At 41.5% G+C, this 14,939-nt stretch overlaps 1 protein-coding gene across 4 annotated transcripts in view; it reads left to right on the top strand.

Annotated features, from left to right (window-relative positions):
• upf2 (UPF2 regulator of nonsense mediated mRNA decay) overlaps positions 1-14,939 on the top strand; it is a 147,821-nt gene that overhangs the window by 48,060 nt on the left and 84,822 nt on the right. For all 4 annotated transcript variants that reach the window (XM_041202154.1, XM_041202153.1, XM_041202152.1 and 1 more), the window contains exons 9-10: positions 6,117-6,220; positions 8,366-8,451. In XM_041202154.1, coding sequence (XP_041058088.1) covers positions 6,117-6,220; positions 8,366-8,451 — 190 coding nt within the window. The remainder of the gene's footprint in view (positions 1-6,116; positions 6,221-8,365; positions 8,452-14,939) is intronic.

Raw genomic sequence — 14,939 nt, 5'->3', positions numbered from 1 at the left:
ATGTCATGAAAATTAACAACTTTCTGTAAAAGTTACAGCCTACTTGTTAATATTCTTGACATAATAATGACCCCATTTGGTTAGGATATGGAATGTTTCAGTAAGGTAGTTTTTGGTTTTGGTTCTTTTTATATACTTAAAATATTTTACCCTTGCCCCTTCTCTATGAATAGAGTTTGAAAATATTAATGTAATATTAGGTTTTCACTGTTGATTGTATTGTAAATGTTTAGCAAGATATCAGCAACCTGGTTTCTTCCAGATGCTAGGTTCTGATGAAGCCTCTGTGTATCAAAATCCCATTATAACATTGTGGACGGATGCTGCTATGTGTTTTCTGCTATTCCGAAGTTATCTAAAGCTCCACAACCTGGGTCATTTTTCTAATTCATTTTATCCCAGCTCAAACTATTCTGATGAAAGGTCATCGAAGTGAAATGTTAACTCTTTCTTTCCCCACAGATGCTACCTCACCTGTTGAGTGCTTCCAGAATTTTGTTTTTATCTTAAAACTAAATATTTTGGTAATCGGGCAGCAAGTCTGCGCACAGCCTGATAATGATTTTAAGCATTGCCCTTTTTAAAAAAAAATGTTGAATAAAATATTTGTGACCTAAACACAGTGCTATTAATTCGCAAACCCCCATCTGTTCAGGAATTGCACCTATCATGAGTGGCTGCACATATGTTCTACATTGTTCAGAACAAGATAAACAAGTACAGTCAGGATAGGAAATCAAGCCATGACCAGTCAGTCATTGTAAAGTGTGTATCAGCCCCATTTGGTGCCTCAGAAACCCTGGTACAGCACAGTGCTGACGACTCTATAAGGTTAGATTAGTGAGTGTCAGGGTGGAGTTTCTTTGCTGTCAGAATGGTTTGTGCCCTCTACGCCATATGCCTGTAGGGTACAGTAAGCATAAATGCTCATGTAACAGAATAAAACTGCATGCACAAATGTGAGATAAATGTGGGTTTCTGACAAAAGAGGGTCGTGGTTGCTCCAAGCCTACACTGACTAGTTGAGCACTCTGAACCAGTGAGTGCAGTTCTTTGCTATAGCTCTTCACCTGGAGTTGGTAATCAGTAATCATGGTACATGACATTGAATGTCAAAACTGTCAATGCCTTGCAGAGAAACTCTGTCTTGGAATGACAGCTGTATTGTGACTGTGTTGAAAAGGGACAATCAGTTGCTTTGGGGTCTTGCCTGTCCTGTTGGTGGAACTCACATTTGTTGGTGTATACAGTATGTCTTTGTTGTAGTCAGGAGAATAAAAGTAATACAATTCCACGTTTAATGGCGAGTTCTGATGCTATCCCCACCCTTTCCCTGCATGCTGCTGTTGGTGGTTCTTGCTATCTGCTGAGAGCTTTAGCTTGTCTATTGACTGTTCTTCTTCTGGAGCAGGCTGAGCAAAAGTGAGGTGTTCCTTTGGGGTTGAGGTGACTCTGGGATGATGCATCTGGATTGGAGTGAAGCCTTTCCTTTGTGACAGACTCTACAAATTTATATTTGTGCCAGGTTGTCTGGCTTACTAATTGCAGCTGGGGCTGTAGAACTGGTACTGTGAGCTAGAATTCCTTCCATTTCACCCTCGGTAACCAGGCAAGCCAGTGTCTTAATAGGTAGTTTGGTCTTGTTTGGATGAGTACCCTGAGAACTTGCATATATGCTTTGAAGACTTATCCATCATGACTTGGGTTGTAGATAGGATTTTAAACCAATTAGTGAGGGGGAGAGTTCAATTGAAGGGAAATTTAAAAAATCAAAAAGAAACGAGAGAGCAGAGGTGCAGGGTAGTGAAGAGGTGAACGATAATCAAAGTGTGACAGGAAGGAGCAGAAAATATAAGCAGAAGGGTGCAGCGGAAATTAGAACCTGAATGAGTAATAATGGTCAAATGTCAAAGCTTAAGGCTCTTAATCTGAATGCAAGCAACACACTTTAAAGCAATATTTTGCATCGGTCTTCACGGTGGAGGACACTATAAACACCCCAAAGATATCACACAAAACAAGGAGCTAATGGGAGGAAGGATCTTGTAACAATCTCTAACACAAGGGGCAAAGTATTTGACAAACTAATAAGGCTAAAGGCAAACAAGTCACCAGGACCTGATGGCCTGCATCCAAGGGTTTTAAAGGAAGTGGCTGCAGAGGTAGTGGAGGCATTGGCTGAAATATTCCAGAACTCACTGGATTCCGGGAGAGTCCCATTTGATTCGAAAACCACTAATGTGATGCCCCTGTTCAGAAGGGAGGGTGACAAAAAGCAGGCAACTCTAGGCCAGTCAGCCTAACATCTATCCATTACGCTGCAGCCTATTAAGGAAGAAACAGGACATTTAGAAAAGCTTAACACAATCAAACAGTCAGCATGGTTTTGTGAAAGGGAAATCACGTTCGACAAATTTGCTAGAATTCTTTGAGGATATAACAAGCAGAGTTGATAAAGGGAAAATGGTAAATGTAGTGCATTTGGATTTCCAGAAGACATTCGATAAGGCGCCACATACAAAATAGGAGCTCATGGCATTGGGTGTAATGTATTAGCATGGATTGAGGATTGATTTACACACACAAGACAGGGAGTCCAGATTAATGGGTCTTTTTCAAGTTGGAAAGACGTAACTAGTGGAGTGCCACAAGGATCTAGGTCCTCAATTATTTACTATCTATATTAATGACTTGGAGGAGGGGGCAGAGTGTAATGTATTCAAATTTGCTGATGATACAAAAATAGGTGGGAGGCCATGTTGTGATGAGGACATAAGGAATCTGCAAGGGAATATAGGTAGCTTGCATGAATGGGCAAAAACTTGGCAGTTTTTGTAGGAAAGTGTGAGGTCATGCACTTTGGTAGGAAGAATCAAAAGGCAGACTATTATTTAAATGGAGAGACTCCAAAGAAAATGCAGCACAGAGGGATCTGGGTGTTCTTGTGCATGAAACACAAACAAAAGATTAACATGCAGGTGCAGCAAGTAATTAAAAAGGCAGATGGAATTTTGGCCTGTATTGCTAGGGGGTTGGAGTTTAAAAATAGGGAAGTCTTGTTATAACTGTACAGGGTGTTGGTGAGGTCGTACCTGGAGTACTGTGTACAGTTTTGGTCCCCGTATTTAAGAAAGGATATACTGGCATTGGAGGCAGCTCAAAAGAGATTCACTAGGCTGACTCCTGGGATGAAGGAGTTGACTTATCAAGAACGGATAAACATTCATTAGAGTTTAGAAGAATGAGGGTTGATCTTATTGAAACATATAAGATTTTGAGGGGGCTTGACAAGGTAAATGTTGGGAAGTTGTTTCCACAAGTGGGGCAATCTCGAACTAGGGGACATAGTTACAGAATAAGGGGACCATTCATTTAAAACTCAGAATCACAGTGCAGAAGGGGCCTTTCGGTCCATGGAATCTGCACTGACACGTGAGAAACACCTGACCTACCTACCTAATCCCATTTACCAACACCTGGCCCATAGCCTTGAATGTTATGACGTGCCAAGTGCTCATCCAGGTACTTTTTAAAGGATGTGAGGCAACCCGCCTCCACCACCCTCCCAGCAGTGCATTCCAGACCGTCACCACCCTCTGGGTAAAAAGGTTTTTCTTCACATCCGCCCGCTAAACCTCCTGCTCCTTACTTTGAACTTATGTCCCCTTGTGACTGACCCTTCAACTAAGGGGAACAGCTGCTCCCCATCCACTCTGTCCATGCCCGTCATAATCTTGTACACCTCGATCAGGTCACCCCTCAGTCTTCTCTGCTCCAATGAAAACAACCCAAGTCTATCCAACCTTTCTTCATAATTTAAATGTTTCATCCCAGGCAACATCCTGGTGAATCTCCTCTGCACCCCATCCAGTGCAATCACCTCCTTCCTATAATGTGGCGATCAGAACTGCACACAGTAATCCAGCTGCGGCCTCACCAAGGTTCTATACAACTCCAACATGACCTTCCACCCTTTTATAATCTATGCCTCGACTGATAAAGGCAAATGCCCCATGTGCCTTTTTCACCACCCCACTAACATGCCCCTCTGCCTTCAGAGATCTAGGGACACACACTTCAAGGTCCCTTTGTACCTCAGAACTTCCTAGTGTCATGCCGTTCATTGAATACTTCCTTGTCAAATTACTCCTACCAAAGTGTATCACCTGACACTTTTCAGGGTTAAATTCCATCTGCCCATTTGACCATCCCGTCTCTATCTTCCTGTAGCCCAAGACACTCAACCCCACCTGGCCAATCTTTGTGTCATCCGCAAACTTACTAATCCTATTTCACACACAGTCATCTATGTTGTTTATATAAATGACAAATAATAGGGGACCCAGCACTGATCCCTGTGGTACTCCACTGGACACTGGCTTCCAGTCACTAAAGCATCCTTCTGTCATCACCCTCTGGCTCCTACAACTAAGCCAATTTTGAATCCACCTTATCAAATTACCCTGTATCCCATGTCCCTTTGCCTTCTTTAAAAGTCTCCCATGTGGGACCTTGTCAAAGGCTTCGCTGAAATCCATATAAACTACATCAACTGCACTGCCCTCATCTACACACCTGCTCACCTCCTCAAAAAATTCAGTCAAATTTGTTAGACGTGACCTCCCTCTGACAAAGCCATGCTGACCATCCCTAATCAAACCTTGCCTCTCCAAGTGGAGATAGATTCTCTCCTTCAGAATTTTCTCCAATAGTTTCCCTACTACTAACATGAGACTCACTGGCCTGTAGTTTCCTGGCTGATCTCTACAACCCTTCTTAAATAGCAGAACCACATTAGCTGTTCTCCAGCCCTCTGGCACCTCCCCCGTGGCCAGAGAGAAATTAAAAATTCGGGCCAGAGCCCCTGCGACCTCCTCCCTTGCCTCTCTCAGCAGCCTGGGACACAAATCATCCAGACCTGGAGATTTATCCACTTTTAAGCCTGGCAATGTGCAAAGATGCAAAGGAATTTCTTCTCTCATAGTGAATGTCTGGAATTCTCTATCCCAGAGAGTTGTGGAGGCTAGATCATTGAAAGTATTTAAAGAGGAGGTAGATAGATTTTTGAAATATCGGGGAGTTGAGGGCTATGAGGAGCTGGCACGAAAGAGTTGAACCCTGGGACAGATCAGCCATGATCTTATTGAATGGTGGGGCAGGCTTGAAGGGCCGAATGGCCTACTCCTCCTATTTCTTAAGTTCTTTTGTGATGGAGTTCCACATATGTCAAAATACTTAGCTCGCTAAAAGTAGTATTTCCTGGGCACGGAATTGTGCTGACAGGTGTTCAGCATTGTCTGACTGGCCAAGACTGGATATTCTTGGGCTGACTGTATTTTCCTGTCTTGTTCTGAAGGATACAGGAAACTCATGCAGCCACTACTTACTAAAGCAGTTTGTGAGCTGACAGATTGAATCTACCAATATTCTTACGTTCTTGATCCAGCCTCTGCTTTAATTGCTTCTTTTCCAGTCAACAGCACAAATTTGCTTCCCAGTCTCTGCTAATGCTGAGTGGAAAGGAATTGGATGGGACTAATTTACATTGACTGATAGTCTGTTATTCTGCATCCATAAAGAAGCATTCTCTCTAACTCCTTGAGCCATGTAGCCAAGATTGGAAACAATCGGATAATCTTGAGCATGAAGCCATGTCCTGCTACCCAATGATCCTTCCCACGACCTGCAAAAGGAACAACTTTTGTTTAATGGTGCAGTAGTGCAATGTTATGGAACAGATAAATTTAATCTCATAGTGAAGCAAAACTGTGAGGCTGACTGATCATCCAACACTGAGTTGTCAGTCTCAAATGAACTGCTATGGAGTTACGTTGAGAAGATGCAATTTGACCTGTGGCCATGGATATCTTGGCTGGGTCAGAGACATTTTTGTAGAGGACTGGAGTAGATTGTCTGCTTGTGCTCTTAGTTGGAAGTAACTGGAGTAGAAGTTTTATTTATAACTTCAAGAAAAAAAAGCAAAATATTGAAATGTGCTTTCCTAATATATAGCTGATACTGCCTCAATAATTCTTTTTGTCATGTCTTCCCCAGTCCCATTTTTAAGTGTGAAAATGCGTTTATCCCCTAGCTGATCTATGGTATTTATATTGCAGAACAAGATGAAGAGGAAGCCAGCACTGGTTCTCATCTGAAATTGATAGTGGATGCTTTTCTACAGCAGCTACCTAACTGTGTCAATCGTGACCTGATAGACAAGGTACATTTAGAGTCCTGTTTCAGATTGAAATTTCTGTGAAATTTGTGTAGCTACCTTTCCTGTGTGCATGACTTCAGTTAACTGCTGTTAACCATATGGAAATTGTAGAATTTCCTTCGCAGCTCGAGGAATCCAAAATTAACCTCGAGTCCGTATGACTCTTCATCAGAGTTCTGATGAAGAGTCATACAAACTCGAAACATTAACTCTGTCTTCCTCTGCACAGATGCTGTCAGACCTGCTGAGTTTTTCCAGCTATTTTTGTTTTTGTTTCTGATTTCCAGCATCTGTAGTATTTTGCTTTTACCAAAATTAATCTCTCTGTCCTGCTGCAGTCCTGTGTGTTGCTCTGCTTCAAATCTTTGTTAAATTTTTCTCTCAAAGATGCAATTGTCACTGCATCAGCCACTCTCTGAGGCAAGGCATGCGAGTGACTGTGTTGAAGAAATTTCTCCTCGCTCTCTTAATAGTTTTAAATTTATGATTCCTCTAAACTATCCCTATTCTCTGTTTTTTGGAAGGAGCCTCAGTATTTCATTTCTTTGCTCAGTTATCTGCAATCTGTAAATACTGAAAATGAAAATGGACCTAGTTCTGATCACTGGGGTACATGACTTGTAGTCATTCTTCAGGTAACCTCATTGATCTTAATTCTTTGTTCTCTGTCCATTAACCAATTTTCTAAGTATTTATTTTAATGCCATGCAACTGAATTTTGTAGGACCCCTTAACAAATTCCTTTTGAAAATCCATTTTGCCCTTATTTGTCCAATAGATCATTTTCTCAAAATTATCAAACATGATTCTTAACTAACATGAAATTATAAACATTTACTAATTGCATCTCAAATGATGGGTTATGAGTTTATGCACAACTGATGGGCCTAAACCAATTTGCCGAGAGTTACCCTGTTCATCTTCATCTTTTTCTACCTTTTTGGACAAAGTGTTACATCATCATCTTGCTAGTGTGAAGTTGCAAGTGCCACTTTCTGCAGTTGAGTCACTTCCCATTGTCACAGAGTGTCTTTGTAGTAAGGGGAAGCCTTGCTTGCACCGTCCAGCAGCTACAAACAAGTTTTAAGATGCAAGCACATTGCACCCCTGGGGTGCTGGAGATTTCTCTATGCACTCAGTGCAGCATAATACTCCCACTTCGAGAGCATGTTATTTCTGTTTCTCAAACCAGAAATTATTTCAACCCTACATCTTGCCTTGCCTTTAAAGTGAGTCTGCTCAGTAGTGTATGTGGAATAGCAATTTGCTGCAAAAGGAAGCCCAAAGTCTTTTTTGAAGTCCCAAATGTACTCAGATCCTATTTTACTGTTGTCTTTACAATCCATCTGTGCTGCTGTGGTTTTTCTGTCATCAGAATTTGCTGAGTTTATGACTGTTCACTTGGAATTGTTGCTTTCGTATCTCACTGTTGGCATTCCTGCGTGTTGCCCAAAAAACTGATTTTTCGATAGTTCCTTAAGCCTATTTGTTAAGAATTGGAAAGAAGTGTACAAAGAATTATGTAGCTTTCCATTGTTTGCTGAGTTTGCTTAATTAATGGGAGAAAAAAATGTACCAATTTCAAATACTACCATTGGCTCCTAAAGGATTCATCTATAATCTGCATTCTGTTCTTAACAATTCTTGATGATTAAGCACAGAACAGTTATAAAACTTTTATTGTGGTCCAGTAAATAATATTGTGGGTGAAATTCCTCTTGATGTTAATGAAAGAGTGAGGCCGGTAATGAAGCAGTTTTTTTTTTGGACAATAGGGAGTTTTCGAAAAGTGTAAACTTTTTAAATCGTTATTGGTCTGAGAGACTAATGATACAGCCGTCAATAGATACAAGCCTTCACAAGTTACCTGGACTATGAAACTTTATAAATAATCCATTTGATCTTTGGGTAACAGCTCAACTCTTTCTTATAAATATCCAGCAGGTTTTACATTCATTTTATGGACAGTTTACATGTATGAAGATAGTCCGATCTTTTGATACAAAGGCCCCATTGCTTTAAAAGAAAATCTAAGTCTCAAAATTTTGCGCTTAAATTATAAGTGGAGACCATCCAAAGCTGATGATTTTGACAGCTGAATTGAAAAACTTTCAAATCAATAATTTTTAAAAATTTCTTTTTACTCAGGCTGCAATGGATTTCTGCATGAACATGAACACAAAAGCTAATCGTAGAAAATTGGTCCGAGCGCTCTTCACTGTACCCAGGCAGAGGTTGGTGTATTATTGTTGTAGCTCTTTTTAATTGATTTAAGTAGGGAGAGTTTTGTGCACTTTTGTTGTAGCCTTTTTCTTGGTCTCGGGATGTGGGCGATACTGGCAGGGCCATATTTAATGGCCAACCTTAGTTGTCTTGAGAGGGCAGATGCAAATTCTCCATGCACTGCGGCAGTTCTTGTGCTGATGATATTCCCACAATGATATTTGGTAGGGATCTCTAGGATATTGTCCAGTGGCATTTAACGAATGATCATTATATATCCAAGTCAGGAAGGTGTGCGACTTGGAAGGGAACTCAGAGGTGGTGGTGTTCGCTGTGACACTGCTGTTCCTTAACTTCTTGGCGGTGGATGTTTGTGTGCTTTTTTTTAAAGATGAATACAGCTATTAAAGTGTACTTTAAATTGCTCTAACTGTTTTCAATTATGGATAATTACTGAGGGAGTGCTGCATTGTTAGAGGTCGTGTGTTTCAGATGAGACATTAAACTAAGGTCTGTAGTGGACGTGAAAGATCCAATGGCACTATTTCAAGGAATAGGAAGGGAGTTATCCATGGTATTCTGGCCAGCATTTATCCCTCAACCAACATCATTAAAACAGATGATCTGGTCATTATCACATTGCTATTTGTGGGGCCTTGCTGTATGCAACTTAGCTACTATATTTCCTGCCTTAGACCAATGACTACACTTCAAAAAAAAAAGTACTTAATTGATCGTAAACCCCTCTGGGATGCTCTGACGTCATGAAAGGCACTATATAAATGCAAGACTTTCGCTCTTCATAATAATTGAATAATAGTACTTATTACTGCTGTGGGCTCCTCATACATTACCGATAGATGCAAAATTATTCTCCCAGCAACTTGGAAATGTGAGAAGTTACGAGTGACTTCAGCCTCATTTTAAGAGATGCACCCTTGCTTTAAAGAGACCTTTGGCTGTCACATCAGAAATTATGCCCCAGAAGTGGACGAGTTTTCTTTTGAGCCAGTCAATTCAGTGCAATTATAATGAGGTCTCAGTGTTAAAACAGTCTTTAGCAGAAAGAGGTGATTTTAAAACTAAATCAAGACTTACCTGCTGCAAACTGGCCACTGATTTATCTATAATCATCTCTGAGTTAAGCTCTAGTTTGTTCTAAAATGTTCTAGACAGTAAATTATATGGTATTGTATTTATAGTTTGCCACCAGCCTTGAAATATGTCTAAATTTATTTGCAATCTGTTACATTTTGCAGTAGAGAGCACAAAGGCCATCTTTTGCAATGAATCTTTCTGCCTACATACTGTATGTTACCTTTCATCAGAATTTATATATAGAATCATAGAATGAAATCCTTCTGTATTATAACAATTCAGCCTGTTGTCAGTTCTTTATACATAATCTATCTTTCCAGTGTTCTGTCCACAATTCAACACCTAGTTTACTAAAAATATATAGAAATTGAACTGTATGCCCTATTTATAATACAATATTTTAGGATTTATCAAACTTTTTATGTTGTACTTTAATTGGAGAATGAGAGTTCCATCTCAGTCTAACAATACAACTATTAATATATGATATCCTGATATCTGAGTGACCAAAGATAAAAAAAGGTGAGATTGTATCACAGACCCCTTGACAGTGGGAGGAGAGATGATTAACAATAACAATGGCACTGCTGTAGATTTTAATTACCCATTTATTGGATAGGCCAGTGAGGAACTGATAGAAAATAGGAAATGGGATTCCTGAAATATCAGCTGGATTTATTCCTCAAGCAATATGCATAAGGGGGAGAAGAGCAAATCATGTAGGTGAGTTCAGTGTGGGTCAACCTATTTTGAATAGTGATTAGGCTTAAGGTCCAAATGGAAAAGGAAAAAGTTAGTCTGAAATACTAGTTTAACATAGAACTGAACTTAAAAAAAAATTGGTTAGCTTGATGATCTGAAGTGGAAAGTGCGATTAGCATATAGGATTGTGAATCAACAATGGAATGCTTTATGGAGATTGGAAAGATGAGAATTTAAAAAAGCCATTTTAAAAAGTGAATTCTGGCTTCATGTTACTGTGGATAAATAGAGATTAGAAAACAAAAATGGAAAGAAGAGACAGGTCTGTAGTTATTCCAGAGAGAAAAATAAAAGAGAATATGGGAAAATGATGGAAAGGAGGGAGTATAATAGATTTTCAAAATATATTAAAAGGAACATTGAAGTATTCTACAAATGTATCAATGAAGAAAATTGTTAAATGTGAAGTAGGACCAGTGAGATGACAGGGTAGTGCATTTGTGGATGATTCAGAATTGACAGGGATATCTAATAGCACTTGGAATAGTGCCTACAGAGGAGAAAGCTATTGGAGAGGAAGCAATTCCTGCATTATTTAAAAGCTCAATGTGCAATATTTTAAAAAGGGAAATTGAAACACTTACTTAGGCTAAAGGAAGGAAGGGTGCCTGAATCGTTCCGAATACTTCCAAGGATCCTGAGAGAATGAAATACTCTCCAAGATAAATTTCAGGGTTATAATTTTATAGGACCAGAAAAAGGCCAAAGTAACACCCGTTTGCAAAAAACGAACACAGCTAATCTGGACATTTTTTTTATTCGTTCATGGGATGTGGGATGTGGGCATCCACTGGCTAGGCCAGCATTTATTGCCCATCTCTAGTTGCCCTTGTTCAGAGGGCAGTTAAGAGTCAACCACATTGCTGTGGGCCTGGAGTCACATGTAGGCCAGGCCAGGTAAGAACAGCAGAAACAGCAGATTTCCTTCCCTTCAGTGAACCATTCCTTCCCATTAGTGAACCAGATGGGTTTTTACGACAATGGTTTTGTGGTTATCATCAGACTTTTAATTCCATATTTTTATAGAATTCAAATCTGCTATGGTGGAATTCGAACCCAGGTCACCAGAGCATTACCCTAGGTCCCTGGAAGACTAGTCCAATGACAATACCACTACGCCATCTCCTCCCCCCAATTCAGGCCAGTTACTTTGACATCTGTGATGAGAAAAACTTTTGCAATGTTTAAAGAATAAATTACTAAATATCTAGATGAATAGAAAATAATTAGATAAAAGCAAAATACTGCGGATGCTGGAAATCTGAAACAAAAACAAAAATTGCTGGAAAAACTCAACAGGTCTGACAGCATCTGCGGAGAGGAAGACAGAGTTAACATTTCGAGTTAGTATGACGCTTCACCAGAACTAAAGAGGAATAAAAAATGTGGTGAAATATAAGGTTATTGGGACATGTAGAGCCGGATAGAGGGCCAGTGATAGATAACCAAACAGTGGAGATAACCAAAAGATGTTACAGACAAAAGGAAAAAGAATTGTTGAGGATGGTGATATTAGCTAAAGGATGTGCTAATGGTGACATTAAGGGTAGAAAGCAGGATGAGCAAGTGACAGCACTAGTGGGGGTAGGGTGGGGGGCAAGGGATCGAAATAGGCTAAAAGGTGGAGATCAAACAATGGATGGAAATAAATTTTAAAAATAATAATAGAAATAGGTGGGAAAAGAAATATATAAAAATTATATAATTATTTTAAAAAAGGGGATCAAAAAGGTGGTGAAGATGGAGGAAAGAGTTCATGATCTGAAGTTGTTGAACTCACTGTTGAGTCTGGAAGGCAGTAAAGTGCCTAATCGGAAGATGAGGTGCTGTTCCTCCAGTTTGCATTGAGCTTCACTGGAGCATTGCAGCAGGCCAAGGACGGACATGTGGGCATGAGAACAGGGCGGTGTGTTGAAATGGCAAACTACATGAAGGCCTGGGTCATGCTTGCAGACAGACCGAAGGTGTTCCGCAAAGCGGTCACCCAGTCTGCGTTTGGCCTCTCCAATGTGGAGGAGACTGCATTGGGAGCAGCAAATGCAGTAGATTAAATTGAGCGAAGTGCAAGTGAAGTGCTGCTTCACTTGAAAGGAGTGTTTGGGCCCTTGGACGGTGAGGAGAGGGGAAATAAAAGGGGCAGGTGTTGCACCTTCTGCGGTTGCATGGGAAGGTGCCGTGGGAGGGGGTTGAGGTATAGGGGGTGATGAAGGAGTGGTCCAGGGTGCCCTGGAGGGAACGGTCCTTACGGAATATAATTAGAAGCTGCCAACAAGGATTTCTGAAAGGAAGGTTGGCAAGGTGGCTGCTAGGGTTTACGTGGCAAATGTTGTAGATGTCTCCTACATGGACATTCAAGAATCCTTTGACAAAATATCAAAGGAGATTATTGGAGAAGAATAAAGGGTGTAAATTAGTGGAAGGGTAACAAATTAGATTGTAAGCTGTTGGAAGGAGGAAAGAGCGAGTTGGAGTTGTGGGCAGTTTCTCAGATTCAGAAGTGGTGCCCCAGATGGTTCTATTCCAGCACTATTTCTGGTCACTATGTATGTCAATAATTTGGATATAAGACTTCAAGGGAGTGACAAGAAGTGTAAAATATAAAAGCTGAGATGCAGTGGTGAATCAGTGTAAACCCTTGGTAAGACTGCAGTGGAGTACTGTGTGTACTGTGCAGCTTTGGGCTCCACAATATAAGAAACTTTTTGAGGAAATCACATTCATTCCAATGCACTTGGTATGAGGAACTACCAAATATGAAGGGGGTGGCTGGGTGTGTCAGGGGGTTGGGTGGGAGGGTAGTAGGTTTGTGGGTAGGGTGTAGTCAGGAGGGCGTAGTTGGGCGGGGTTAGTCAGAGGAGTGGGTGGGAGGGAGTCGGGAGGCGGGGGTGGTGGTGGTAGTCATGGTCAGTACTACAGTTACCCAGGAGTTAGAACTGGTTTTACTCCTTCTAGCTTTTCTTGGGTAACTATTCTGCTAAGAGAGTTGGACCATCTGAGGTTGCTGACTTTAAATTGGACTTTCGGAGGGTTCCAGGTGCAGGTTAATAATGCAATAAAAGTTGAAACTTCCTGGACAGGACTTCTGTGGGGTCCCCCAGTGAATCCTCTGGGATACCTCCACGTGAATGGAAGATTTGGGCGATAGCCTTTACTTATATAAAAGCAAAAAACTGCGGATGCTGGAACTCCAGAACAAAAACAAAAATACCTGGAAAAACTCAGCAGGTTTGGCAGCATCTGTGGAGAGGAATACAGTTAGCTTTTCGAGTGCGAATGACCCTTCAACAGAACTAAGTAAAAATAAAATAGAGGTGAAATATATGCTGGTTTGGGGGGGGGGGGTGTCACAAGTAGAGCTGGATCGAGGGCCAGTGATAGGTGGAAATAACCAAAAGCTGTCACAGACAAAAGGACAGAGAGGTGTTGAAGGTAGTGGTATTATCTGAGGTATGTGCTAATTAAGGGTAGAAAGCAAGACAAGCAAGGTACAGATAGCACTAGTGGAGGTGGGGTGGGGTGAAGGAATCAAAAAAGGCTAAAAGGTAGAGATAAAACAATGGATGGAAATACATTTAAAAATAATGGAAGTAGGTGGGAAAAGAAAAATCTATATAAATTATTGGGGAAAAAAGTGGGGGGAATCGGAAAGGGGGTGGGGATGGAAGAGAGAGTTCATGATCTAAAATTGTTGAACTCAATGTTCAGTCCAGAAGGCTGTAAAGTGCCTGGTCGGAAGATGAGGTGTTGTTCCTCCAGTTTGCGTTGAGCTTCACTGGAACAATGCAGCAAGCCAAGGATGGACATGTGGACATGAGAGCAGGATGGAGTGTTGAAATGACAGCGACAGGGAGGTCTGGGTCATGCTTGCGGACAGACTGAAGCTGTTCTGCAAAACGGTCACTCAGTCTGCGTTTGGTCTCTCCAATGTAGAGGAAACCGCATTGGGAACAACGAATGCAGTAGACTAAATTGAGGGAAGTACAAGTGAAATGCTGCTTCACTTGAAAGGAGTGTTTGGGCCCCTGGACAGTGAGGGCCCTGTCAACCACCGTGGGTGGAAAATCTTGGTTAAGGAAGAAGGAAGACATGTCAGAGGACTGTTTTTGAAAGTGGCATCATCAGAACAGATGCGACGGAGGCGAAGGAACTGAGAGAATGGGATGGAGTCCTTACAGGAAGTGGGGTGTGAGGCTTTCAAAAACAGTTCCTCTGACATGTCCTCCTTCTTCCTTAACCGAGGTTTTCCACCCAGGGTGGTTGACAGGGCCTTAACCGTGTCCGGCCCATCTCCCACGCATCCGCCCTCACCCTTCTCCCTCCGAGAAACATGATAGGGTCCCCCTTGTCCTCACTTATCACCCCACCAGCCTCCACATTCAAAGGATCATCCTCCGCCATTTCCGCCTACTCCAGCATGATGCCACCACCAAACACATCTTCCCTTCACCCCCCTGGTGGCAATCTGCAGGGATCGTCCCCTCCGGTACACTCTGGTCCACTCCTCCATCACCCCCTACACCTCAACCCCCTACCATGGCATCTTCCCATGCAATCACAGAAGGTGCAACACCTGCCCCTTTACTTCCTCTCTCCTCACCGTCCAGGGGCCCAAACACTCCTTTCAAGTGAAGCAGCATTT

The sequence above is a fragment of the Carcharodon carcharias genome, chromosome 13 (genome assembly GCF_017639515.1).
Source record: "Carcharodon carcharias isolate sCarCar2 chromosome 13, sCarCar2.pri, whole genome shotgun sequence".
In the NCBI taxonomy this organism is placed as follows: domain Eukaryota; kingdom Metazoa; phylum Chordata; class Chondrichthyes; order Lamniformes; family Lamnidae; genus Carcharodon; species Carcharodon carcharias.
Note: the sequence above shows the minus strand (reverse complement) of the source record. Positions and strands in the feature narration are given on the sequence as shown.